The sequence below is a fragment of the Pseudomassariella vexata genome (assembly GCF_002105095.1).
Source record: "Pseudomassariella vexata strain CBS 129021 chromosome Unknown BCR38scaffold_2, whole genome shotgun sequence".
NCBI classification, from domain to species: domain Eukaryota; kingdom Fungi; phylum Ascomycota; class Sordariomycetes; order Amphisphaeriales; family Pseudomassariaceae; genus Pseudomassariella; species Pseudomassariella vexata.
The window spans coordinates 1,802,233-1,829,106 of record NW_024467957.1 but is presented as its reverse complement, the minus strand read 5'-3'; the positions used below and the strand labels follow the sequence as shown (position 1 = coordinate 1,829,106).

At 52.8% G+C, this 26,874-nt stretch overlaps 7 protein-coding genes across 7 annotated transcripts; 4 read left to right on the top strand and 3 right to left on the bottom strand.

Moving 5' to 3' along the window:
* Positions 1–673: 673 nt before the first annotated feature.
* Positions 674–2,315, top strand: BCR38DRAFT_454902 (uncharacterized protein; the record flags this gene model as incomplete). The annotated part of the gene is made up of 3 exons (XM_040861743.1): positions 674–1,264; positions 1,457–1,637; positions 1,936–2,315. The coding sequence occupies 3 exons, from the start codon at positions 674–676 to the stop codon at positions 2,313–2,315; spliced, it is 1,152 nt and encodes a 383-aa protein (XP_040719961.1).
* A 3,801-nt stretch (positions 2,316–6,116) lies between these two features.
* BCR38DRAFT_333330 (AAR2 protein) lies at positions 6,117–7,649 on the top strand (the record flags this gene model as incomplete). The annotated part of the gene is made up of 1 exon (XM_040855217.1): positions 6,117–7,649. One exon carries the CDS (start codon positions 6,117–6,119, stop codon positions 7,647–7,649), a length of 1,533 nt encoding a protein of 510 aa, XP_040719960.1.
* Positions 7,650–9,252: 1,603 nt separating this feature from the next.
* Positions 9,253–9,960, bottom strand: BCR38DRAFT_333262 (ribosomal protein S9; the record flags this gene model as incomplete). Its single annotated transcript, XM_040855207.1, has 3 exons — positions 9,253–9,543; positions 9,684–9,755; positions 9,892–9,960. The coding sequence occupies 3 exons, from the start codon at positions 9,958–9,960 to the stop codon at positions 9,253–9,255; spliced, it is 432 nt and encodes a 143-aa protein (XP_040719959.1).
* A 531-nt stretch (positions 9,961–10,491) lies between these two features.
* Positions 10,492–11,256, top strand: BCR38DRAFT_481161 (EAP30/Vps36 family protein; the record flags this gene model as incomplete). The annotated part of the gene is made up of 1 exon (XM_040863349.1): positions 10,492–11,256. The coding sequence occupies one exon, from the start codon at positions 10,492–10,494 to the stop codon at positions 11,254–11,256; it is 765 nt and encodes a 254-aa protein (XP_040719958.1).
* Positions 11,257–13,007: 1,751 nt separating this feature from the next.
* Positions 13,008–18,234, bottom strand: BCR38DRAFT_454898 (Phosphomethylpyrimidine kinase-domain-containing protein; the record flags this gene model as incomplete). Its single annotated transcript, XM_040861742.1, has 14 exons — positions 13,008–13,069; positions 13,128–13,274; positions 13,327–13,455; positions 13,930–14,037; positions 14,091–15,059; positions 15,118–15,209; positions 15,360–15,463; positions 16,322–16,770; positions 16,821–16,890; positions 16,947–17,097; positions 17,153–17,697; positions 17,751–17,839; positions 17,895–18,076; positions 18,182–18,234. 14 exons carry the CDS (start codon positions 18,232–18,234, stop codon positions 13,008–13,010), a joined length of 3,150 nt encoding a protein of 1,049 aa, XP_040719957.1.
* A 672-nt stretch (positions 18,235–18,906) lies between these two features.
* Positions 18,907–23,448, bottom strand: BCR38DRAFT_97435 (Rapamycin-insensitive companion of mTOR, N-term-domain-containing protein). The gene is made up of 2 exons (XM_040865816.1): positions 20,796–23,448; positions 18,907–20,735 (listed from the first exon to the last, which is right to left on the bottom strand). The coding sequence occupies exons 1-2, from the start codon at positions 23,184–23,186 to the stop codon at positions 19,116–19,118; spliced, it is 4,011 nt and encodes a 1,336-aa protein (XP_040719956.1). The 5' UTR covers positions 23,187–23,448; the 3' UTR covers positions 18,907–19,115.
* Positions 23,449–25,864: 2,416 nt separating this feature from the next.
* BCR38DRAFT_481157 (uncharacterized protein) lies at positions 25,865–26,810 on the top strand (the record flags this gene model as incomplete). The annotated part of the gene is made up of 2 exons (XM_040863348.1): positions 25,865–26,642; positions 26,704–26,810. 2 exons carry the CDS (start codon positions 25,865–25,867, stop codon positions 26,808–26,810), a joined length of 885 nt encoding a protein of 294 aa, XP_040719955.1.
* Between the last annotated feature and the right edge of the window lie 64 nt (positions 26,811–26,874).

The window sequence follows — 26,874 nt, the reverse complement described above, 5'->3', positions numbered from 1 at the left end:
CTATCAGCACTATTTTTTTAGTCGAAAGTCTGCCCCCCTTCCGTGAGGAGCCAAGGCCTCCTGGCCGTGCAGCGACGTACCGACTCATTACATACTTGACCCCGAGTTTCTACAGTCACGTACGAAGTACGCTTGTGTACTAGTCGACTGCAACGCAAATCACCTAAATTGGCGTCCGTGGTCTTAAGTTTACACCGCACGACCCTTCATCCTTGTTGCCATCCTACAACGACGCATCGTGGAGCCACACTCTGCAGCTCCTCTTGAGCACTGGTGGCTTGAAGGACATTGAGCTAGTAGGTGGAGTCGGCATCAGGATAATTATCATCCAACCAAGACGATCTGCGCTATTCTCCTGGGCCACAGACAGACTTGCCGCGGACAAATACACCAACGCAGCCGCATCTCGCTCCTGCCTTCCCTTTCCTCCCCAGTCAATTAGCCTATCACCACCACCGAGACACCGTCACCGACCAACTTGCGCTGGTGAACCTGGTTCAAGAACTAGAGCACCCGGCCATTCACTCCTTCCATCCTCCGGCACTACTACCTTATGTTTGCGGTGTCAACGGAGCCGAATCAGCACGCGTTTGTTGACCATCGTCGACCGCCGCGCTCGTCAAGACAACATCTAGGATATCAAAGCCCGGAAGCGCCGACCCCCAACACCTCTATGGAACGGAGTGCCCCGGAGTACACGCAGTCAGGTTTGCCTTCGCCCTACCCAAGCACGTACGGCGACAACCAGTCTGAAGCATCGTCGGCAGAACACGGGTCCGCCCAGTACTCGAGTGGGCAGGAAACGAGGTCGACAAACTATTCCACATCGGCCACACCCACGTCGGAATACAGCGTATACCCACCGGGTTCGGCGCGGTCAGGTTCGTTCCCTGAACATATTCATCGAGCATACCATCCGGCAGGCAACCACAGCGGCAGCAGTGGAGGTATGGCGCAAACACCAACAAGTCCGTCCATGCCATTGCAAGATGGCCGCAACCATCAAGCCCAGCAGGTCAAATCTGACAGCGATGTACCCATAGATCCCTCCATCGCCGCACCTAGCCCTACGTACGGTCAGTCATACTCGCCATACGCGCCGCCTTCTCAAGACATGTCGCATCATTACCCTCAAAGTGGTGGAATATATGCGCCTCCTCGACCTGATTGGGGACAATATGGACAACCCGGTGGGCACATGTCCCACCAACCCGTCTACCCTGGCACTCCAACGTCGGCGGCACCTCCCGGTCGACCAGCTCAGGTAGGTTTAACGATTCCTTCCTAACCCATGGACGAGGAAAAGAAGTGTGTGTATTTTGTGCGTTTTGAATCAGTCTCGGCTCGCCGGAAATCTGGGGCGTGCCGACATATTTGCTAAATGCGACGATTTTGCTTTTTTCCTTGTAAAACCATGAAATGGCTGATTTGAGATTGACAGTACGGACAACAACAGGTATACTCGTTTGTGCCGATCCCTGGCGCGCAGCAGCATAAGAGACCCCGGCGGCGATATGAAGAGATCGAGCGCATGTACAAATGCGGGTGGAACGGCTGCGAAAAGGCATACGGGACTTTGAACCATTTGAACGCGCATGTCACCATGCAAAGTCATGGGCAGAAGCGAACTCCAGAGGGTACGTGTGTTTATATTAGCATCCTACGTTTTGACGCGATGCGCCTGAAGATGAAGTATTTAAAAGAAAACAACTTTTTGAAGCTCAGGTTTGGAGTTTGAGGCTTGGGGCTCGGTGGAAGCTTGTTCCTGCTTAGGTTCTCCCTTTAAGCAGCAGGGTATCTGGGCTAGTCCACCTAGTGTCTTAGCTTGGTTGGGGAGAGGAGCGGGTGGGGAGAGGGGGGCAGTTGACAAGGCCTATCCAACGGCAGGGGACAATTGAGGCTCAACAAAGTGCGCTAACATGTTTGCCTCTGCAGAATTCAAGGAAATCCGAAAGGAATGGAAGGCTCGCAAGAAGGAGGAGGAGCAACAACGCAAGGCTGCTGAGGAGGCTGAGCGCCAGCGCCAAGCTCAGCATGCTGCTGCCGCTGCCCAGGTCGCCCACCAAAACGGCGCTTCAGGCCCAGATGTCGCCGACGGTGCTCAAGCTCCGCAATCGTACGCGGCAGGTCGACAGGTTCAGCTGCCACCTATTGGCTATCAGCCAGGCGGACAGTACCCTGCACCACCGGGCTCTGCAACGGGGGTTGCTCAGGTCGCCGAGTATAGCCCGACTAACCACATGTACCCCAATTACCAGCAGCCGGCATCGCCATATGCGCCTCCCAACCAGCAGATGTACAGCCAACGTCAGTAAAAGTGCACTCTGGGGCGGCGTTTATTAGGCAGTGCTAACGGCATACGACAGACACTGGGGGGCAACCAAGCTCATAGTCAAGTTCCGTTGTCTTTGGCCCAAGGCCGAACAAAATGAAGACCACGACAGCGTGAGACCATTTGCGACTCAGCCTCGATGTACCATAATCGATTCCCGTTCATATCTTCCTTTCCCCGCGGCACACACACCATTCGGCACTGTTCTAGACTTCTGGAACTTTTCGGTTCAGACCGAATTGACGACACTACGTAAACGCATCAGCATGGCAACAGTTATGACCTCGTTTTTTCTCTCTTTGATATAGCATAGTGAACGGCTTCAGGAGGCTGGATTCATTCTGTTGGGGGCGACCTTTGTTCAGTTGCGTTGATCTGGGGGACAAAATACCCTTCAGGCATCTTGATTTGTCAGTGGCAGGCATGCATGCGGTTGCAGGCAGGGTTTGGAGGACAGAAAATGGGCGCGAGTCTCGGCTACTCGTTCTACCGTACATTTGAGTTCACGCCCAAGAGGTTCAGCACATATGACTCCGCTTCTGTGTGCGAGGTGAGAGATCTTGTTAGAGTAAAATGGGCATGGTAGAGGTCGGATGGCTCGCTAATACACGAAAAGAGCTATCCGTTCTCAGCACAAGGACGTCGTGAAGCCACCTGGGGTCAGGTGGTGGGGTGGCTGAGGTAGCGGATCGCGATACCTTCGCCGAGAGGAAGACGGACACATTGAGTTGTTTGATAGTTTGGGCAACAAATAAAACGTTTGAGTTGTTGATACATAGGCTCCGTCCATTATTGAGACAAAATGCATTGTTGTACAAGCAATGGACCCGTCCCTCCACACTTGATGGTTTGGAAACACTGCATAATGTGCTGGGCTTTACTGGGCAGAATACCTCGCCGGTTTCAATGGGTTAAGCATACTGCATGCATATTCGGAACTGATGCAGACATCAGTCCACCCTCCGTACGGAAGAAAGGCGCTAATGCTGACCCGAGGACCTGGTAAGAATGCATTTTGGTTTTATTTTATTTTGCTCTCTCTGGGGTATTCTGTCAGCTACATAGTCCTTACTACATTAGTACCCCTTGTGCGACCCTGACCACGAGGTGCAACTGCACGCAACGAGCCTGCGGGCGGCAGGGACAAGTTTGCAGACTTGGCAAGTCAGTAAGTAGTAGTCACTGTACAGCTAGCTACAGTAGCTCTGGGTTGGGTACGTATGCTGTGTAACCACACCCTATCCCGAGTTCTTCTTTTTAAGCGAACGAAGGCCCTGGTCGCTTTTCCTCTCCGTTGGTGACACCCCGCTTGCCATAAGGCCACATGGTCCACGAGACCTGCCTCGTAAGTTATTCTGATGCCGGGGAGGCGAGCAGCAGGGGCGTCGTGGTAGGGCAAGACAACGAGATGATGACGAAAGCCTGTGTTATGCTGTGCGACGGTACGGCCTGGATGCTGGAGGATACAATGGATATGTATCGAGCGCACCCGGCAGGCAGGCAGTGTATGTACTAAAGTATCTATAACCTTGAGGTGTAACACGGCAATACTTCAGGTTGAATTGGGCAGAAAGGGTAAAAACATGGTCGTTTATTAAGCTTGTTGGCCACTCTGGCTAAGGTACGTACTTTGGCCATGGTGTAACTTTATCAATCACTTCAGGGTACAGTTTCACCCGACCATTGGGAATAAAAATAACGTCGACGGGCAAATCCCTTAGTCGTGTAACCGAGGTGTTGGGACGAGTCAGCACCTGGCGGGATCTTCGCCCAGGATATTAATTTAGTCCAACTGTCATCCCAACTAGACACTTTGCGCCTAAGCCGACCGTTCATGCGACCGTGGATGACAAAAGCCGCCCCGGAATCCCGGTTCTCCCATGTGGTTTGGTTGCCTCTTAGTTTGCCTCTAGTGAGGGTGCAGGTGCGAATGTTAGTTCTGCAGATTTTAGCCATGGGTGCAAGCGCAGAACCAAATAAACGGCGCACCACTGCACCCAGATGACAGCCATGCCCAGCAGTCTGTTCCACTGGATTAACGAGCTATGCCACGCGGTTCCAACATTCGACGTTCCAGGATGGATGCGCCGTTCATGTTGGGCATGCTGCTCGGTTGGGTCCAGGATCCTTTGCAGTGTGGTGCTTGTGGCAGTGGTGGTCCAGGGTGGAAAAGACGTCGCTGGAGCTAGACAAGGGCCGTCAAACCGGCGTGTCGTTGCAACTACTATGTAACGTCCCGTGTCGGTGGAGTAGCAGAATGGGCGTCTGCCGGCCCGAGATGCTGGGGAAGATGGAGACTAGAGTTTCTGCTGGAGACAGACCTAGACTTAATAGCTATAATGACAGACGGGAATCATACCCGAGCCGAACGACCCTTGGTTGCATGCTGCAGCCAGCATTTCATTAGCGACGAACACCCGTTGCTCATGCTAGCAAAAGCGTGAGAACCAACACCAAGACCACACTATCCTCCTACCTCAACCGAACCGGCATGGCGGGTTCAAAAGGAACAGACCTGTTGGTTCGACCAGAGAACGCACTCAGGAAGGTGCTACAAGCTTTCTACAAGGACTCTAGTGCCAACCGCTCTCTCTTTTCTGTATTCCCCCCTCGCCTGGCACTAGACTTGGATGCTATCCAACTCGCACTAACAAAGCAAACTTACGGCGCGGGCGAGCCGGCAACGGTGGAAGCAGCCAGAGGCTGCAGTTTTGTACATGTACTTCAACTGAGAGCTCATCTGCCTTGTTCAAAGCGACCAGCCCCTATGCATATATATGGCGTGGCAACAGGAAGCGCCTGCACTGTGCGGCCCGAAGCGCTGTGGAAAGCTTGGGGTGTGCGCATTGTGTGGCTCCAGGTAGCTCTAGGCCAACTCAAGGGGCAGCAAGTACGATAGCATACGCATAAAGATGCCGGCCTTGGCTGCTCCGAACTGTATGCGCAGCCGAGACCCAATTCTACATCGGTGGGCTGGACGGCCTGCCATGCAGCGTTAAGTGGGCGGCGCCGTCAAGACCGGAGCACGCTCGCATGGTGTTCCGGAACGAAGTCGACATAAACTTTCAGAGCGTCCAAGCCCCCCGACTCACCTGCAACTCGCGTGCTTGTGCTTGTGCTTGGCAAACCTTGACACAGTGGTTGAAGACGGGAGTGTACATTGGCCCGCCGTGGTTTGCTTGCCGGGGTCTGTAGGTTGGAATGCGCATTACCCTAGGGTACTCGCATTCGTACCTCGATGAACCTGAGAGTCAATGTGCTCAGTGCTGTGAGCGCCTGAGTTTCTATTGCGACCGCGTCGCTGCTGAAATGCCCACGATGACGGGCGTCCAGGGCGAATGACGTATGATTCAACGCTGGAACTATTGCAAGCTAAATGCGACTACAGCTCGTGCTCAGCTAAACAACGTCACGGCTCGCGAACGGCACCATCACGTCCTTCATGTAACCCTATGTCTCACTCTCGCTAACTATACTTGTGTTGCACATGTTCGACAACATCATCGTCTAATTTCTCAATTCCGCTACTCAACTGACCGTCGTCGCAAGTCCGTGCATCTGCAACTAGTCTCTCTCCTTGTCCGCGCCACCGTCAGGAAGACAACATTCACCTGTGTTTGTCGTTGGACCGCTGCAGCACAAGTTGAAAATCCCCCTCGACGGCGAGTTTGGACTCTTTCTGATACAAAATCGTACTCAAATCTCGTGGGAGGATCAGTCTACACCACTTACGTTCGCGTCGACTCACCACAACATTTCATTCTTCGGTGCGTAGATCTTCGGCATGGGCCCGCAAAACCCGGCGACAAGATCGCCTCCTCCAACAACCGAAGATGTGCCCGGACCCAGCATCCCTCCGCCGTCCAGGCGATTAGTTAGGCCACAACCCGTCGAGTCTCCCAGCTGGACTTCATTGAATTCGGTTGACTCGGTCCCTGTCATAGGTGTGTTTCCGCTGGGATCCCTCCATGTCAACGAGCCAAAGGACGATATTGACCCCAACATGGATCCTGTGACCCCACTTACAATTCCTGACGGCACGCCTGATGCCTCCCTGTCCACGCAGAAGGGTCCCGGGCTGTTGCACGGCGGCGACGTCCTCATACTAGACGATCTGCCCAATAATTTCACTGTGGGCTGCGATACCATTTCCTTCACAACCACTCGCCAGTTCTTCGGATTCAGAGACATTCCGTCCGGGGCGCATCTTGTGTGGGCTGCCTCCTCCGAGTCCACGTCTTCGCGCAGCGCTTGTTGGATCGTGACTCCTGAAAAAGCTGAGTCCGCTCCAGGCGTAGTCTACATCAAGCAGTGGGACAAGTTCAATGAGGTCTTGAGCGACCCGGCGAGTCTGGCGGAGGAGAGAATTCAGAAGGAAGGACTGGAGCAGACCTTTGCCAGCCTGTCTCCTTATCAGTTAAAGGCACCCACATCTGCGGTCATTCGACCCGACAGCCCGTCCGAGCCATTGCCCGATTTTCTAGACAGCAATATTTGGTCTCAACTCACATTCGCTATTCAACCCTCCTTGCTGGGTCGCATCACGGGCAGCAAGCAACAGAGGAGGACATGGCCCGTCAGTACGACGGACAGAGTGGCCGGCGAGACAAGTCTCCCGGAAGAAGCTCGTCTCTATCCGACCACTGGCTCCCAACTCCAGTTCACCTTCGCTATCGACCAGCGCCTCTTCGATACAACCGCCGAGGGCTCAGAGCGGACACGACAGGCCCTCGATCCAACATCATGGATCGTTACTAAGATTAAGAAGGACGAAGACCTGATTGGCGAGCTACAATTCGCCTTCCTGGTTGGCATGCATCTGGGAAACTACTCGTGCCTCGATCAATGGTGGTACTACTCAACCCGCGTCGTCTTCCGTTCCTACCGTCTCGCCGCAGAAAGACCACAACTCGCCCGCAACCTGATCCAAACGTTCCATGCGCAGCTCTTTTACAACAACCGTTATCTCGAGGGTGACATTATGGACACCATCCCCGGCTACGCCAAGAAGCTGCAAAAGGCCCTGACGACGTACAAATCGCGGCTCACCGAGCTGCTCCTCTCTCTGGGCGACCGTTGTACCCCGGATCAGAAGGCTGTTGGCCAGGCGTTCGAAGCCCTCGAGACATGGTTGTGGCGTCTTGATTGGGATTTGAGGGGCGAATACGTCAGGTCTGGAAACTTCATGCTGGAAGATGGCGAGATGGTGCGAGCCGAGTTGTCGGACTTTGAGAGTGAGGACGAGAGGGGCGATTTTGCGGCTGTGGTTATGCACCTGGATGAGGATGGACGGCCGACCGATCTGGTGGCGGTTTGAAGTCGACAGCATGGGAAGAGGTTAATCGCGCTCGTTGTAAGAGGGAGGGCGCTCTCGTTGCTTGTCGCCAGGCAATTCTTACAGGAATGATGCAAGGGTGGTTTACGTCGCATTGAGAAGAACTCATTGCAGAGTAGCAATGACCATCTCAACCTACTATATCGCCGCAACACCCGTCTCACGGTGTATGGGATGAAAGGATTGCGAGATTCGAAGGGGCATATGTGGCTTAGAACGATGGCGGTGTCTATGAATTTCTGGCTATTGCATCTTGCTTTTATTGTTGGCATAGGAGACCGCGTCTCTAGACTCCGATTGAGTCTATATTAGATTGAGCACTTTTGGCTGAAGGATTGGAATTCAGAACTCCACTGGACCAACCAACTCTAAATTAATCGTGGTATATGTAGTTTGACGGTTGAGTTAAGCTGGAGACGGATCGTAATCACGATATTTGTATTCAACAGGACATGAAGCCACGACGAAACGCCTCCAGGTGGTGAACGTGGTATATCGTCAACTTGTCTGCGATAAAAAAACATGCGATTGCTGTGTACCCTGCCCACCCACCAGTTTGCCAGACGATACAACTCCAGTGCTCTCCCAACTGTGCACAACCGAGCATGGTCTTTCGGCAATATACCCTTACACCAGACTACCCAAGCTCTACGACGCGCTCATGGCTATACACGACGACCAGACTGCCCTGCATGCTCGGCGCAGAGGGACGACTGTCTCATGGACTGGCATCCCCTAGCTTGCTTCTGAGCAAACGACGCGTACTCAAAATACCTAGCACGGATAGGATAGCTTTCGCCAAGGAGTGCTGGCCCCTAGTCCTATACGATGACAATTTAAGCTTTGAAGGCAAACCCGGGTAGCTCTACTCATTGATGAACGTTGCGGAAGACACATCTGTTGGAGAAGACCGCGAGGCCATCCAGGCCTAGATGCAATTCTGGGTAAATGCTGTGGAATGAGCGTCACTTCGAAACGACTCGACTTCTAACCATATGCAGATCAGTTGTGCATGTGGGATAGGGGGTGCATAGTCGGGAGCTTGAGGTGTGGATGGCACCTGTCTTGACCGTGGGTTCATTCCTAGTTTTATTGGAGCAATCTGTCTTGGCAATCTTGATTCTACTTCATCACAAAGGTCAAACCGCCCAACCGAACATTGCAAAGTACTTCCACCCTTGCCAAGCCCAGGGGTTTGGGATCTGATGACCGACTACGAGGAGCCCTGTAGAGACCTCATGGACGGACCTATTGCTGTGAAACAGCTTCAAGACAGAGATAGAACTTTACTCCAGGCTCAACAACGAATGCTTCATGGGCTCGATTCAAATGCTTGGTCGAAAATATTGACGTGTCATTCGCCTATTCCCTTACAAACCGTGAAAATGCATTGACGATATAGAGCGTGTATAGCCCTTGCATAGGATCCTCTTTTTGACTCCAGTGATCCAGCCGACAGCCACCAACCGCACAGGTAGTAGTCGCCATAGCCATCCGATACCGCTCGAGAAGCCACCAAACCGGCCTGTCCAGCCATTCAGACGAGGCCAACCGTTCCATCCATCTCCCCATGGGCGCCGACCGTTTAACGGTAGGACTTCTGGAATCGAGAGCGCGCACCCTTACCACCGAACTTCTTGGGCTCGCAACGACGGTTATCAGCAACGAGAAGCGTGCGGTCGAACTGGACGAGGGCAGTCTTCAGGGCGTTCTTGCTGTGCTCATCGACGTACTTCTGGTAGTAGGCGATCAGGGACTTGGCGATGGCCTGGCGGACGGCGTAGATCTGGGATGTGTGGCCACCACCGGTGACACGGACGCGGATGTCCACGTTGGCGAACTTGTCAAGGCCAACGACGAGGAGGGGTTCGTAGACCTATGGTTTTAGAGGTTAGTTACTCGTTGCTGAGTGTGAAGCTGTTGATTATCGAGCGGGTACAGGATTTCGAGAACCCGCATCGTCGGTGATACCCGGACAAACGGGATTCGCATGCTGGAAATCGGGGTTGTTCGTACCTTGAATCGCAGGATCTCGGGCTGAACCAGGGAGAGCGGGCGACCGTTGACCTTGATCAGGCCGGCGCCAGACTATAATCAGAACTCCGTCAGCGTGCCGTCCTATTCATCATTTTTGCACGTCCATAACCCCAGCACCGGCATGCCAGCATCTTTTTCTCCATCTCCATCTGCCTACTGTTCCTCAATTTATGTGGGCGGAACCGACCTTGCAGTGTGCGACAGCAGTAGCCGTCTTCTTTTTGCCGAAGCATTGAACGCTCTGTGTGGAGGCCATGGTTGCGGCGGGATGTATGTCGTCGTGAGGGCTGATGGGATTATTCGCAAGGTCTCTCTCCAAGGCTGGCTGGCTGTTAGTACTCGCTTCAATCTTTGCTCGGAAAAGAGGGTCGGCTGAATTGCGGCAGTCTCGATTTTTCGATTTTTGCCGAAGAAGGGCACAAACCCTTCAGTGGAAGCTAGTCCGATTCAGGGCTCAGGTGAGCTTGGATGGGGCCGAGGAAAGCGGGGCTTATATGACCCGCTTTGCTAACATCAAGGTCGCAGCTCTCCTTTGAGAACCATGTGGAAGTACTCAGGTCAGCATATATCAATCACGCCTTACTAAGTGAAAAACTTGGCTTTCAACCACTTGATTATGACAGGAAACATTCATATTTCACTCAACTCTACCCAAGTCAACAAAGGTCACGAGCTTGTATTGACAGCACATCAGCTCCGGACTGGCTTTATGACCTTCAAGCTCAGAGATATATAGAGCAAGACAACAAGCTAATATTCCTCGCCTCAATTCTTTCCATCTCTCACAATGTCACGCAAAGGCGTAGGACTTGCAGCCTTCGACCGCTACCGTCTCACCTCGGCCCAGTTCGCCTCCCATGGCTCTTCTTTACGAACAACCAATGCGCAGGCCCTAGAAACCCAGCTGTCTGTCTTCCGGTCCTTACTTCAGCAATTCGCCCAAACCCACGCCAAGGACATCCGGTCAAACCCGTCCTTCCGCGCCCAGTTCGCCCGCATGTGCGCCGCCATTGGGGTTGACCCCCTGGCCTCGAGCAACTCCGCCGGCGCGGGGAGTAGTTTATGGACACAACTGCTGGGCCGCACCGTCAACGATTTCTACTTTGAGCTAGCCGTGCGAGTGGTGGAGGTGTGCAGCGCCACGCGGGCCGAGAATAGCGGTCTCATCGGTATCAAGGAGCTGAGGGAGAAGGTGATGCGGGGCCGTATGGAGGGCGCGCCCGAGATCACCGAGGACGACGTGCTGCGTGCGGTCGGCACGCTGAAGCCTCTGGGCTCGAGCTACTCTGTCATCAAAGTCGGCAACAAACCGTACATCCGCTCCGTTCCCAAGGAACTCAACACGGATCAGAGTGCCGTCCTGGAAGCTTCGCAGGTTCTGGGATATGTCAGCGTATCCATGCTGATGATCAATCTTCAATGGATTAGGGCAAGAGCTCAGACTGTGCTGGAGGACCTCTTGGGAGAAGGGATGCTGTGGGTCGATAAACAATGTGACGAATGGGAATACTGGAGTCCTGGGTTTATGCTGGCCACAGATGGCAGTGGTTGATGGATGGATCGACCGATACAAATCCTCGACGCAGATAATGACGCCTTTGTGACAACCAATTGAAGCTCACGGGTACAGCCGTGAGCAGGATGGACTTGACCAACTGCCGCCACTAAGTACACTAGATGCCTCGAACGCGAACATGCGGTCCATAAACTTGGCCAGAAGCACCAGAACACAAAAAAGAGATGCGAGCATTGTTCTACGCGTCGTGCACACGCTGCATCTCACACAGAAATAGCCGAGTCCGTCAAACCTGAGTCGGACTACAAAGCGCAGACACGACGTCCCTAGGAAATGACCATCTGAGTCTGGCAGTACTTCTCCCGGGGTCGTCAAGCTCTCAATCCCACTCACAGGGTTTTGCTGTCAATTGATTGTTTTGTCGTCCCGCTGAGATCAAGGCAGCCCCTTGATATCGCGTTCTTGGAGAAGTTCGGGTAACCAGGAAGTATTTGGGGGATAGCCTTCCAAGGGTGTTCAATAAACACTGCGACAGCACAATGAGACAAGGGTTCAGTGGTCTTGCTTCAAAGTCCAGCCGATTCCGGTTATGGATTACGGCTCTACAAGCGGATTTGGAGACCCAAACCTCCGAGGGTCAAGCCATAGACCAACCACAAAGGCGGGACAGCCTGAACATCAGACAGAACTCCCTAGTCCCACATAATCTCTCCTCATGAAGCAGATCTTTAACAAATCTTTGTCAAGAATCTAGACTAGACACAAAATTCTACGCAGATGTTGGAAACGGTGTGTAGACCGCAAGGGAGGCAAATCTCAGGTCGTAGGGCAGAACACGTAATGATCTCAACCCTTGGAATAAGTGGGCTCCCAAGCACTTGCTGTTGCCAAAGTTGCTTCCTCGGTGTCTTGCTGTTTGTGGCTAGGTGAAATGGTGGATGACGGTCTCAGATTGGTATGCGGGCTCGATACGGCAGTACGTTCGTGGATGAGTGTAAAGTAGAGGGACAGCCCGCTAAAGGGGATAATATTGGTCAACTACATCAACATGCGCCCATCGCCGGCTTTGGGAATAGCCGAGGATCATGGCCATAGCAATGGTATGCATGCAAACATCAACATGCTTATTGCCATAAGACAAATGTTTGTCAAGTATATGAATTATACTACATGCATCGCAACTTTGCCGCCCAAATGGAAGCAAGGCGAGAAGGACAAGTATCTACCGAGAAACTAGATTGGTTTCATGAGCCGGCATCAATCTGCGAGATCTGCAACGAGTCAGCTAGTAAGTAGTAGTTGACACGCCTTGTGCTCTGTAGACTTCAGTCTCCAACCTGCCAAATCCACTTTTGCCATGCCATCATCTGCTGCTTGTATATCAGAATGTTACGCGTACAATCCTCTCAGTCTTGTATCCTTTCGGTTTGTCTAGCAAATAGCCCCCCTGCAACCTTTGCGAGTATTGTAAGTTAACAGACTCATGGGAGTCAATCCATCGATGAAATGCACTGCGAAAAAAAGGCAATTACCCATGTCTATGTACGGCCAAACCATCTAGCCTCAACGCCGACTTTTGCACGTGTGCAGAAGAAAATGCTATCGCGATCGGGAATCCCCCAAGCGGGTGGAATCGCACCGTCATCATCTCCGAAGTAGCCCAGTCTAGGACTGTTGGCTAGATCAGAATACCTGTAACTGTGCGAGGTAAGACCGGCGATGTTAATTTTAGCCAGGGTGCCGGACTAGTCATGAGGAATCGGTCAACAGGTATCGGGTCAACTGGTTTACCAGCGACTTCGGCCAAGAGGGATGTTGTTAGAGCCATCTCCGCCTCCTCCACGACCACCTAGTGCAACTCAAGTCAGTACAAATTCAACGCAGCACAGTCAAGGGTTGAGACCTACCTCGACCACCACCACGGCCTCCGTAGCCTCGGCCACCGAATCGGCCACCTCCACCGCCGCCGTATCTGGCCATCTCGTGAAGTCTGGGATCAACCTGCTGCTTGGCCTCTTGGAGAACATTGACCAAGTCACGAGCCTGCTTCGAGTCTGCAGATTGTCTTAGTGCCAATTGGGCTCGGGAAGGTGAGCGAGAACTTACTGTCAGTAGTGAAGAGCGTGATAGCCGTGCCCTTCAAGCCAGCACGACCGGTTCGGCCAATCCGATGGATATAATCCTCCGAGTTGTTCGGGTAGTCATAGTTGATCACATGAGTAATGTTTCGCACATCTTGATTACATAGAGGTTAGCTTCAGGATAGCAAGGTTTCTGTAGCATGTCCCAGCGGATGGTGCCTAAGCATATTGGTTCCGTGCTTTCTTTTCGAATGGGGCTGTCCGTTGCGTCAATATGCCAGGATGGAACAGTTTCAACACAGTCCGGGCCCTCGGGGATGATGGAATCATGAAGACAACTTGATAGAATCAAGAGATGCCAACTCCGCACTTGTACCTTTGCTTTCCTCGCGGTACAAGTGCGGAACAAGTGTATAGCAGTACGTACACAGCTATACCAGGGATTCCAACAATCCAAGGGAAGAGAGAACCACGGAGCACGAAGAGTCAGGCATTTGTGCGCAGTCGAGAGAGCCCCTAGACATACATGAGAAGTAAAGCACAGCGGATGTAACTCTGCTGCTGGAAGGTTGCTACGGGGGAAGGGGAGGGGGAGGGGAGAAGGGGGTGGGGGGACAAATAATCATACCGATACCACGGGAAGCCACGTCTGTGGCAACCATGATTGGGCTCTTGTTAGTCTTAAACTGGTCAAGGACCCAGTCACGCTCGTTCTGCTGCTTGTCGCCATGGATGGCTGAGAAACGTTAGCAGTCGTATTATCTTAGAAGACGGGGAAATTCAACTCACAAAGTGCGGGCCAACCGTCTTGGCGCAGGAATCGGGTGATTTCATCGGCAACACGCTTGGTACCAACGAAGATCAGGGCTTTGTTCTCTTTGTCATCCATGATCTTCTCAAGATGCTTAATCATGCGATCACGCTTCTCGCCCTCTGTGACAACCTCCACAATTTGAGTGATGCGGTGGTTGGCAGAAAGGTCCAGGGAACCAATATTGACCTGGATGAAGTTGGTTTGGAACTCGGAAGCTAAGGCTCGGACTTCCTTGGGCCAAGTGGCGGACCACATGAGAGTCTGACGGTCAGGTCGAATCTGGCCAATAATCTTGCGAATTTGGGGCTCGAAACCCATGTCAAGCATGCGGTCGGCCTCGTCAAGAACAAGGTAGGTCACACGGCGCAGGTTGGTCTTGCCGCCCTCCAGCATGTCAATAAGACGCCCAGGAGTCGCGATACAGACCTCGACACCCTTAGTGAGATCACGGATCTGAGGACCACGGGGAACTCCTCCGTACACACACGTGTTTCGGATGCGAGAAGATCTGCCGAACTTGGTAATTTCCTGCTGAATCTGGACTGCCAACTCACGAGTTGGTGCAAGAACAAGAACGATGGGGCCATCCCCGGGTGCCAGCAGAGGTTGAGCGTTGATGTGAACGATGGCAGGAAGACAATACGTAAGGGTCTTTCCTGAGCCTGTCTCGGCAATACCAACGACATCGCGTCCCGAAAGAGCCATGGGCCATCCTTGAGACTGAATGGCGGTAGGAGCAGGGAAGCCTTGGGCCTTCACCTCATCCATAACGTAGCGGGGGAAACCGGCCTCGTCGAAAGTCTCAACCGGCTTCGGAACATCAGTACCGGTGATAGCGATCTGGTGGTCCCGTCGGAATCGATCGACTTCGGTCTGAGATCGGTTGGCCACAGCCTCATCCTCCTTGTAGAAGGACTTCTCGAACTTGGGAAGAGCGCTCATGTCTGTAGGGGAAATATCAGTATGAAGTAGGCGACATGGGAATAATGATGGATAACATACCCCAGCTTTGCTTCTGGAGGCCTGCACCAAGGTTAGACATGCGATCGCCGCCAGCACCTCCGCCTCCGCCGTAGCCACCACCATTTGACGCGCTGTAACATGAACAGGTCAGCGATGTGCCCGAAACATGAAATATATCCAAGTTGATTATGCCACGTAGCGGGCTAGTACCCTCTGCTCAACATGTGGCATAGGGAACGGAAAGAAGGACGAGGTTAGGATAGAAGGGCAATGCGACTTACCCATAACCACCACCGCCGCCATACTTATCATAGCCACCGCCTCCACCACCGCCGTTGGAGTACCCTCCGCCGCCACGGGAGCCGTAACCGCCGCCGTAAGACATCTTGAGATGTTTGCGTTGGGTTTTGTTTGTTTACGTGGGTGATGTAGCTGTTGGGAAGCGCTCAGCGCGACTGTTCGGTCTTTAAGCCTTTGAAAGCTAAAGATCAGGCCGGGCGGTAATTAAAGAGCAGATATATCTGCAAAAAAGAAGGGATGTGTGAGAATTGATGGCAGTATCACACAAGAAAGGTGGAATGGTGAAAGGTTGATGGGATGGAGAAATGGGCGAGAAAACGTGAAGTGATGAAACTTTTAGAAGGTCTGGCAAAAAAATCAGCAAGAGCCCACCTGCCTGTCGGCGGGTTTTTCTTTGGGCCCGTGCGCACGTCCCTGCATCAGGCTAGCACCCAACTAACTATCTATCATATGTCACTGACAAGCTGGGCTATCACCCGCCCTTTCTGCCGCCCGGGGGTAACAGCATCCCACGCCTGTGCTAAATTGGTCACCATCCCATACCTCGCGTATATCTTAATTAGAACTGAGGAAATCGCAAAGCCTCTTCTCAGTGCAACTTCCTCAAGTACTTTGCATGTATTTTTGGGTCAGTTGTGATTACTTTATACATGATCATTGTATCATTCACTAGCTGGTAGTCATGTGCATATATATAGTGTGATATTTCTCCCGAGGCTCTTGTTACTTTGTATGTTGTGGTTCCCCAAGAATTCAACACAGCAACACACGTTGGGCCTCAACCCAGGTCTCCACCAACTCGCTGTCGTAAACTAATCTGACAACTCGACTGAAAAACTCACGGGTGCTCGCAGGGTTACGCATGGGCAAATTGGGGACACAGCCTGAGCACTATAGACACTAACAAACATGAGTTTCTCCCTCACCCCTATGTCGAAGGGACCATCTCCCAAAACCCAATCTCCATAGCCGTAGCATGCACAAAAATCCTGACCAGCTCATCCACGCGACTAGGACTCAACGCCAACGCATGCCTCTCAATCAGCTCCCGCCCCGTCCTGACCGCCGTGACATAGTCCTCGGCCACATAATTCTGGATCCAAGGCCAGTAAGTATTTTGCTCGGCCTTGGTAGCCGGATCGACGTGTAGCATCTCGCCGATGGCGCCGTACCCAAGCAGGCAAGGGGCTAGGGCGATCTGTAGGGCCAGCCAGTCCTCCGACTGTCCGACGTCGAGGACGTAGCGCGTGTAAGCTGTGCAGGCCTGGTGCTCTTCCGTCTGCTCGATATCGGACCGGGAGATGCCGAAGGAGGTGCAGTAGGTGAGGTGGAGGCTCATCTCGCGGTGGATGTGAGATACTATCGCTGCGCCCTGAGGACGGGGTATGAGTACTGAGGTATTATTGATCTTGACAGGTTGGAGAAGGGTGGGAAGGGGGCACTTGCTGCGGCTATGTCGTCCATGGTCCTAGCCTTGTATGAAGCTAGGGCGGATGCTCTCGCGTATTGAGTCTTGTGTAGATATTAGCTTATAAGCAAACTGGTGCTGGGCAATTAGAGTGGCTGACCAAATATAGGTAGTCCTGGATCAAGTAGTACTTGAATGAATACAGGGGTAGCTTCCCATTACCTAGTCCCATCACAAACTCGTGATTGACGAATCGGTGCCACACGGGGGCAACATCTGGTCGTTCGAGAAGGTATTCAATGAAACGGCCACTATACATCCGCATTAGCATTTTCCTTTTCCTCAACAAGCGCAAAATCAACTTACGGTGCAAACGGCAACGTATAAGTAGAATGAAAGTGGTTCAAGGGTCCGCTGCCCTTCCCATACCCGGGCGCCGTCTTGATGCCCGCCTCCACATATCGACAAGCCGCCCTGACAGCCTGCTCCGTCCCCAACCCCATAGCCAGGTTGGATGCAATAGCCGAAGCCAGTGAGCAGCCCGTCCCGTGCGTGTTTTTCGAATCTTGGTACGGGCTCTCTATCCTAGTGATTTTTCCTTCGCCAAATAGCACATCCACAATCATCTCCCTTTCCTCCGTGGTCCGCGCCACGGTGCCGTCCTGTTTGAACGGCACATGCCCGCCCTTGACGAGCACCCAGCGAGGGCCCAGCTCCTGCAAGCGGCGTGCGAGGCGGTCCAGATCAGCGATGCTCTGCACGTCGACTGGTTCTTTGCCCACTTCGGCCAGCAGGAGCTTGGCCTCGGGGATGTTGGGGGTCGCGAGAAAAGTTTGTGGCAGCAACAGGATCCGTATGTCTTTGACGGCATCCGCAGGGAGAAGTTGAGCACCTGTTGTTGCGACCATGACCTGGGACATTATCAGAGACCAAATAGACCGGCAATGTGCTCTTCTATACTGACGGGATCCAAGACTACTCGGGGCATGTTGATCTTGTAATCGGTGAATGCTTTGGCCAGCATCTCAATAGTCGCCGCTGAACCTAGCATGCCTATTACTTATCCAGTTATCATGCTAGTCTCCCAAGTATTGGTAGTCTAACTTACCAGTCTTGATGACATCAGGCACAATATCCTTGAACACGGCATCTATCTGCTTCCGCACAAACTCGGGCGGTATCTGATAGATGCCGTCGACTCCCGATGTGTTCTGCGCCGTCAGAGCCGTCGTGGCCGTCATAGCATAGCATCCATGGGCGGCAATGACCTTCTGGTCTGCTTCCAAGCCACTATCATCACCAAGCAGTCAGCGCTTAATTGCCAGGGTAGGCGGCTAGTAATCCCCGACTGACGACCTGCAGGTAGGTACTCCCATTCACTGGACCAAAACTTACGCTCCGCCCGAGCTATCAGACCCAGCAATGACCAAGACTGTACCGCGAGCCATTTTGCCGGACTTATGTTCGTGTTACAAAGGCTGGAGTCTGGGCGGGATTTCCTGTTCTTGAAATTCACCTGATATATCCGTACGAATTCGGTACGGGTACCTGGCTGGAGACGTTCTGCTTTTCGGCGTTACGCGGTTGGCTCCAGTAATTATAGTGGGTGTCAAACGACTTCACAGAGCATCCAATCAGATTGCCCTGTACAGCCATAGAATACCAGTTAGACTATTACGACCTGCCCCAGAATAGCGAGACACGTTGAAGGTCTCGCATGACTATTGCTGTGAGCTGCATCTCCAAGAAAAAAGTGGGGTTGGGGCATACATCAATGGCATGAACAGAGACACTGGTGTTGGAAAACTTCAACTCTCTTCTCATTCGGGCGGATAGGCAGAATGCATGGACCATAGAGGCCATGATTCAATGCGGCCACCAACAGCGTAAGACCTGAAAACGGATTGGACATCAGAGAGAGAGTACTTCAGTACTTGTGGTATATTTCAAGCCTAGTGCTTCCCAACTTTTCACGTAACCGCAGAACTCCCTTCAACCTGAAAGAAGACTACACAAATAAGCCTCTAACGCCTATGCAGATGACGAGAAGGGGTGTTTTGCCTTGGCCGTCCACGATCCCCGACCAACCGTAACCCAAAGGGTCATTGTACATGCAGACCTCGAATCTCTTTCTCTCTCTCTCTCTCTCTCTCTCAAACGCCGGCTGTCCGCAGCCTTCGCCCACCTGGACGACTATATATGCAAAGCTAGATCAAGGCCCCTCTCTTTCCCCTTTCCTGTGTCATCTGGCGCTACTGTTACAATTGAAGGGACCCCCTTTTGGAGGCTGCGCATCGTCGTATCCTGATTCGACAAGATCCCTCTTGTCTTAGATCGAGCCCTTGGGCATTTTTGCCATGAACTTGTCCACCTCGGACGGATCACTGATGCTCCTCTGCCGCTCCGTCCTCTGTTCGTCCCCCGAGCTGCTTTCGACTTCATCCTCACTGTCGTCGCCATAGACTATCTGCCTGAGCACGCTCTTGTCGAACAACTCGAAAACCATGTGTCGGTCGCCTAGACGGTAGTGATGGTTTTCCAGGAGTGAGAAGACTTTTCGGAACAGGGCTGGCTGCCTGAAGCCAGGGGCCTTCTTTTGTCTCAGCATCATCAACTCCATCTTCGCCTTCTTGTAGAGCACCATGTTGCCCATCTCCACCATGAGCTCCAGTATCCTCTGGTTGGTTTCATCTGCATCTCTCATCACTGGCGGTGGTGGTGGCACGACGGTTTTTTGAGTATCAGGAAGTGCAACAGAGGCAACGGTCTCGTGCTTCCAAGGTTTGAAAGAGAAGAATTTAGAGAGATTCATCGGCAGACAAAAGCCGAGCGAGATGCCCAAGGGAGTGCAATTGGAATCCCAACCATGCTCCGAGAGGATTTCGAGCCCATGCACCGACCTGGAGATGAGGCCGAGCACGAAAAAGGCGGTACCGCGCAAGCTCATCACCTCGTGTGTCTCTGCAATTTTGACTATGTGCTCGACAACGTCACTGGATTCCAGGAAGGGTGCTCCAAGCTCCATGGATCCGACATTACCCACGGCCCACAGACATCCCTTGACTTTGGTCATGATCTCTGGGTCTTCTGATTGCATTCCATGCTCGCGAACCGTTGTTGCAAATTCCTCGAAGTGACCTTTGCCCTCCAGTAGCCTGCAGCCCTCCTTGGTGCGTGTGAGTTCTCGGTAGAAGTGAGGCGGGACAAAGATGTCATGATCCCCATCCAAGTCATCCTCATACATGCTGAGGCGATTTGGGTGATCGTCTGAGGTGTCAATAAATGACCGAGCAAGACTTGCTTCGATCAGCCCAACGTAGTTGTCATTACGACCGAGGAACCAATCATCCATCTCGTTGCTGATGTAGTCCAGTCCATCGAGGTAATGGTATCCAATCGAGGTAGACAAGAACCGCAGGAGCAGGGGGGCGCCTATCTCGCCCAGATGGTCCAGCGCTGGGCGGCACTCGACAATGTATTCAAGCAGGTACTTATTGTTGCAAGCCTTTTCGAGGATCTTGACCGCTGTGGCACATACCTCCACTTCAGGGTCATAGAGTTGTGTCACCAGAAGCTGTATGGCCCATTTGGAATCAGAGACCACCTGGCCCGACGGAGTCACATGCTGCCTCGTAGCGTACTTCCTAAGCACGTTTGTGGCGTGGCTGCGCATGTCCTTCGTACCGGCTGTCAATGCCTTGGAAAGCAGGACTCGAGGGTGCCCCTGCAGGCTATAGTCAAAATTGCTCAACAGCAGCTTGATAAGATCGGGTCGCTGCTTGAGGTCAACAATGTGATACATCATGTTGAAGATGCGCCACCTCTCAAGCATTTGCAGTCCCTTCGGATCACCACTGAGAACCCCCAACATGGGGAAGTAACCCGAACATAGGGTATCGCTGAGGTGATCTTTAGAGAACATCGGATACTGCGCTGTAAGACCGCTGGTCTTTGGGAACGTTAGTTTTTCTCGGTTGCCCAGGGCGGAAGTGGGTGATTGTTCACATACTGGATCGCACTGGGCCAGGCACTCGGCAATTTGCCGCAGCAGTTTGTTGTCGGCCAAGTATCGGGTCCCCTCTGGAGTTTGTAGGAGTGTGTGCATGAGAGCGCAACCAACTCTGACGTACTTCTGTGTATTTCGGGTGCTCTTGTATGTCGAGAACCTGTACTTAAAAGGCCTGAAAAAACTCACGGTTCTCTTCACGAACTTGGACGCTTTGATGGCTTCCTCTAGGCGTTTACCATTCATGAGAGGGCCTTCAATGATTTTGAGTGTGACATCCCAATCCCACTTCAGAGGATTCGAGCTGCTCAGGACGCCCGAATCTATCAGAAGTTGACGGAATGTTGCATCGTCTGTATTGACCAGCGTGCTGTTCTTCGGCGTTTCCTCAATGGACCCAAGGTGCTCTAAGGTGCTGCTTGACGGAATGTTGCCGGCAGCAAAGCTGGAAGGAGCTGACCGATAAAGCGTACGGCTGACGCTGCTAATCTGATAAACAACACCCGTCGCATTGAAGCGTCCATCGTGCTGAAATTCCACTGCAGCAGAGAAAAGTTCAGGTAGAAGTTGAAGCTCGGCGCTCCAAGATGGGGGAAGCAGCCGACTGGCCAACTTCAGGACTTCGCCAATGAGCAAGGTCGTCTTGCGCTTCAAAGGGGGGTTGTCCATGTCCTGCGCCACGTGCAGCAAATTGGGCAACATGCCAGCTCTGATGAAAATGGCCAACAGTAAGGCGGTGTAGTGTTCTACAAAGCTATGTTCTGCACCGTCATCTTCATAAAACGTAGTGCCCTTCGCCACTGTTGTGGACTTCAGAGTGGCTACCCTCCCATAGGTAGTCAGTCGTCTCCCAGCCAGGAACGACGTGGCCCAGGCTGGTGGCTTGATTCGAAGCAGTGTAAAAAGCAGATCGATGACCGTTTCTCGAATCGCCGGGTTTGGTAACATCAGGCTCGAGACAAGGGACCTAACCGCTCTGAAGTTATACATGGACAGAGTCATTAGACCAGACCATGACTTCAATGAGGCCGCAATTGCTTTCGAATTCTGCTTCACGACGTTCTCGTATGAGAAAAGGACGTCGGTAAAAGCGATGAACAGAACCTCCAATTCACAGCCGGAGCGTAAATACTTCCGCGTCTGAGGCCGATCGAGCAAGTACAGTAAAGCAGATGCTAGTGATTCTGGGGCCTTGTATGTACCTTCAGCTAGGGCCTCTGACAGAGGTGTCAAACCCCCACAAGATGTCAGCAATGCTGCATCTCTGAGCAGTATTTCGGCAAGTGTCTCAATGCAGATGGGTCGCAACCTGTCTTCGGCATGTTCAGCAACTGCGGCGATGGTCCTTACGACTGCTCTGGACACTTCCCGAACCCCGTCTTTGACGTCCAGGAAAGCACGGACAAATTTCAGGGCTTGCTCTCGTTCAACATCGGCCTTTCGATCCTTAGCTAATGACACGACCACCATATAATCCGTGTTTAGGCTACGTATCTTCTTGAGGGAGGAGACGTCTGAAATGGCGTAGCGTATCATGCGGTACCCGGCAGCCACTACTTCCCTACTATCACTCAAGAGCATGACCTGCATCCGATCGCCAAAGACTGACCACACCAGGTCATACTTCAGTGTAGGATGTCTCTTGAATAGATCGACCAAGCTATTTGCACGGCCCACGTAGTACTCGGGTGTTAGTCCCTCAACCTCGAGCGCCTGCAAGATCTCGGCGAGCGCAAAGGTCGGGGACTGCTCCACGGGATCCTCAAAGTCCGACCCTGCCCGGCTCCTGGAAGCGCTCGGGGGCGATCTCAGGCCACTGTTCTGCGTCGCAGCCTCAGGCCGTTGTCTTGTTGGCGTAGCCGGTGGAGGGGCTCTTGCCCGTTGTGCATCAGTGATCTTCTGCCGTAGCTCCTTGATCTTGTGGTTGGACAAGTTTAACTCGGCCTCAACCCGCTGTCGTTGGTCCTTGGTCTGCTTTGCCTTCTTCACATTCAGTGCTTCTAGAAGATTCTCGCTGCCCTCCTTGATCTTCATTTCGCGGTTGAGGGATTCCTTGAGTTCGTTCAGCGCCTGCTCTGCCGCAGACAGGCTTTCCTCGTCCAATTTCTCCAAGTTGTACACGTCCGCCCTGGACCCTGCTCTTGACGCCGTCATCTGACTGCGAAGATCGGAACTGAAGCTTCCGGGTACTGGCGAAGGGTTGAGAGAAGAACCGCGTGGTGCAAACGATACCGCCGCCGAGGCGGACAAGTTGCGTCCCCCATCTGTTGAGGCAGGTGGACGGAGTCCTTCACGTTCGAGGCTTGTGCGGGATGTTGTGACCGAAGCATTGGTGGATGCGCCTGGTTGCGGGGCGAGCGACTTCTGAGTCGGGTTTGCAGAAGTGCTCAGCATGATGGCTGTCCCACCCCAATGTCCACCGTCTGGGACAATTCCCGCGAGCGGCTCATTCGACAAAGAATCGCATAGATAACCTGAGCTCAAGGTGGTGAGAGTGATAAAGGATGACTTTAACAGAAAACACCAGGAGTACAAGCCCGCAATTTGGGATTCTAATCGCACAGAGCAGATGATAGTAACGGATGGCTAAATAACTCGCGCCTCCAATAGCAGACACTGAGCCTCTGTTTGACACTGGTGGACTTTTTCGTAGTTGCACCTGCAAATACAGTTTCAATGACCTACGTAGTCCTTCCTCTAAACTTGTTCTGAAGCTCTTACGTAGACGTCCCAGTTGGGCAGCTCGGTATAGTGTTCGGATAGGTTCGTCGTTCAGGGCCGGGAGAGATGGTCGTGCCGTGGTAGTAGCAGCAGCAGCAGCAGCAGCAGCGCTGGGTAATCGAAGTCACCGAATGGAGCGGCTTATCGTCAATCACTCTTGGGCCCCACAAGGACGCAGTGATTATGATCTCAATCTGTCACGGTGTGAAGAAAAACAAACTTCCAGCAGCAACTGCAGCCTCTGCTTTGGTTGCGGCGTTGGGAGGGTTGGGATTTCGCTGAGAATCGGTTGGCGTGCGTAAGTGTGCCACTGAAGCGCTCGAGTCGGTTCTTGGATCGTTGTTTGTCGTCATTCACCCGCACAGTAATGTCGAAGGAATTTATCGGTTAGGAGCCGCGGCTGGTGGGTTCGGTCGGTCAAAGGGTTGGAAGGATTCGCTGCCGCCAAGGCTGCGAATACTGAACTGCCACAAAGTATCCAAGGCGACAGGTGTTTGACGTATCAAAAGGAGTGGGTGGGATACCTCACGCACCTGCTGCTGCACCCGCTGCTGCTGCTGTCGTCAGTGGGCTCGGTGCCGACAGACCACCTCCGGTTCTCGCAAGTCGGTTCGGGCTCAAAGACGATTGATCATACTAAAGTTGTTTGTGAATGCAACAGCGAATGTCGTCTGCGATGGGCTAGACATTGTCATCATCAGGGATGGTGAGGTTGTAGTTATCTCAGCATCGATGTGGATGGGATCTGTGCTATCGAATGCCAAGAAGCAGCGCGACAGGGGGCACACTTTGGGCATGGTCTTGCAGCTTCGCCAACAGCCCAAAAGGCCCAAAGGGGGGGTGAGGAGGGGGGTAAGGCAATACTCCAACTCGGAACTTCTAAGTTTCCTTAGGAGTTCACTTCGTACCTATCTATCCGTAGCTCATAGGTCTAAGAGCATAGTAAGTCGCTAGGTTACTCTGCTTCAAGCCATAGCATAACTGGCAACTTTACGCGCTACTTGATCTTCAGGAAGGCAGAGGTCAGATTATCAGATGTCTATTCCCATCTATAGCCCCTGTCGGTGTTTGTACCAATGTCCAGATCTAGCCGCAGCTTGATCAGCGCTGGCAGTGCTTGGCATTATCAACAGCATGATATTGAGGCAGACCTTCTTCACCTGCTGGTTCCCTTGTGGACGTCGGGGTCCTGATTATCTCAAAGTAGTTAACCTAGTCAGATGCTTTGCCTGTATATCCATCAATGTCGAGAGACTTCAAACAGCATCGCATTGTCTTGAGTTACAGTTTAACAATGATTCTTGAGATCAGGAGCTATGTCAAAGCTTGGGCAATTGGAGCACCAGACATGTGTCTGATCTTGCAGCCGTGAAGAAAAGACAAGTGAGTCCAGCGGAGATAATATGGCCAGCCATCTGGATCTGCTACTTTTAAACCAGACCCTAGACTAATAGAGTCGTATGATTCGTTCTCGATATCAAGTCATGATCGCTCCAGGGTGAGGCCCTATCGGAATGAACCCCCGCATTCAACCATCCAGCGTTGCCCCCCCTCCACCGTCGCCGCTGGCCGTCATCAGCTGGCCTGCTCCGAACTTGAAAACCATCTGCCGGACCTACCTGTATACGAGAAGCCTCGACCTTTTGAGATCAGGCTGACGAGAACCCAATGCATCTTGCATTATTTTCCCCCCGAGTTGCGGCAGAATTTTCCACGAAATTTGGCAGAATATTTTCGAAAAACTTGCAGAGGGCCGCAAAAATTCGTGACCCGCGGATGCGTCCTTTTGACAGCTTGGATCTAGGGGCTTCCCCTGCTTGGCTTAGCTATGTGGGCCGCCATCACCACTGAAGTCGGCGGACTCCGTATGCCATTGCTATCCGCTAGCTCTCATCGCCGGCGCGGCCAGGCTTATACGGTGCGTTTATAGGAGGGTTTTCGGTGACCAGCGGGACACCGCGACGTGGAAAACGAACGAGGCGCTACCCGAAGCTGGAAGTCGAGCTATTTCTAGACGACCTTGCATCTACTAAATTGTCTGAGATGACACATATAAAACCCAACGTCTCCTTGCTTCATGCATCTTTTGCTTCTTGGATGCTCATCACCAACTGCCGTTTCGTCAGCTGCATTCTCTCTGGTCCTTCCTTCCCCGTCCTCTAAGTACATCCATCACACTCACACGTCCCTCAAAATCCTATTCAAGTAGAGCTTGGAACATTCACTACATAAGCTTCAATTATTAGCCCCAAAGGCATTACTTCATAAATCTCATAGCGGGTTATCCATTCAAGTCCTTCCCTGTAACCCCAAACACAACACTCAAACTCTAAAAAGAAATCATCATCACAATGCCCCGCCTTTCTGCGGCTCGCTACGGCAAGGACAATGTCCGCGTGTGCAAGGTGGACAGGGCCGAGGATGGTGTGCACACAGTGACGGAGATGATGGTTTGCTGTCTGCTAGAGGGTCAGATCGAAGAGTCCTACACGGTGGCGGACAACGGCCCCGTCGTAGCGACCGACTCCATCAAGAACACCATCTACATCAAGGCCAAGGAGCTCCCCGTAAACCCGCCGGAGCTGTTTGCCAGCACCCTAGGCCAGCACTTCCTGGACAAGTACCCGCACATCTCTGTCGCCAACGTCGACATCAGCCTCTTCCGCTGGACGCACATGTCCATTGACGGCAAGCCGCACCCCCACAGCTTCTACCGCGATGGCGACGACAAGCGCAAGGTCACGGTTCGCGTGACGCGGGAGGGCATCGACATCAAGAGCGCCATCGCGGACTTGCTGGTTCTGAAGAGCACGGGATCCATGTTCTACGGCTTCGTAAGGGATGAGTTCACCACGCTGCCCGAGACCTGGGATCGCATCCTGTCCACGTCTGTGGACGCCGCCTGGAAGTGGAAGACGCTGCCCAACCTGGCCGCCGTGAAGGACAAGGTGGCCATGTTCGACAAGGCGTTTGCGGACGCGCGGAACATCACCATGAAGACTTTTGCCGAAGAGAACAGCCCCTCGGTTCAGAACACCATGTACAAGATGTGTGAGCAGATCCTCGAGGCGGCCCCCGAAACTGCTGCGGTTACCTATGAGTTGCCGAATAAGCACTACTTTGAGCACGGTAAGTTGCCAGTAGACCCTATCCAACTTGCATTGAAACCTTTTACTAAGATAGTCTGCAGATCTGTCATGGCACAACGGCATCAAGAACACGGGCAAAGACGCCGAAGTGTACATCCCTCAGTCTGGACCCAACGGCCTCATCAAGTGCGAAGTATCGCGCGACTGACTTTACGTATTGCATGGTTTGGCGTAATTCAATGGGACGGACAGCTGGGCTGGGAAAGCGGTTG

Coding starts and splice junctions, on each gene's coding strand:
- BCR38DRAFT_97435 (XM_040865816.1), bottom strand. CDS start 23,186: ATGCTGAGCACTTCTGCAAACCCGACTCAGAAGTCGCTCGCCCCGCAA. Junction 20,736..20,795: donor GCCTGGCCCAGTGCGATCCA/GTATGTGAACAA, acceptor ACGTTCCCAAAG/ACCAGCGGTCTTACAGCGCA.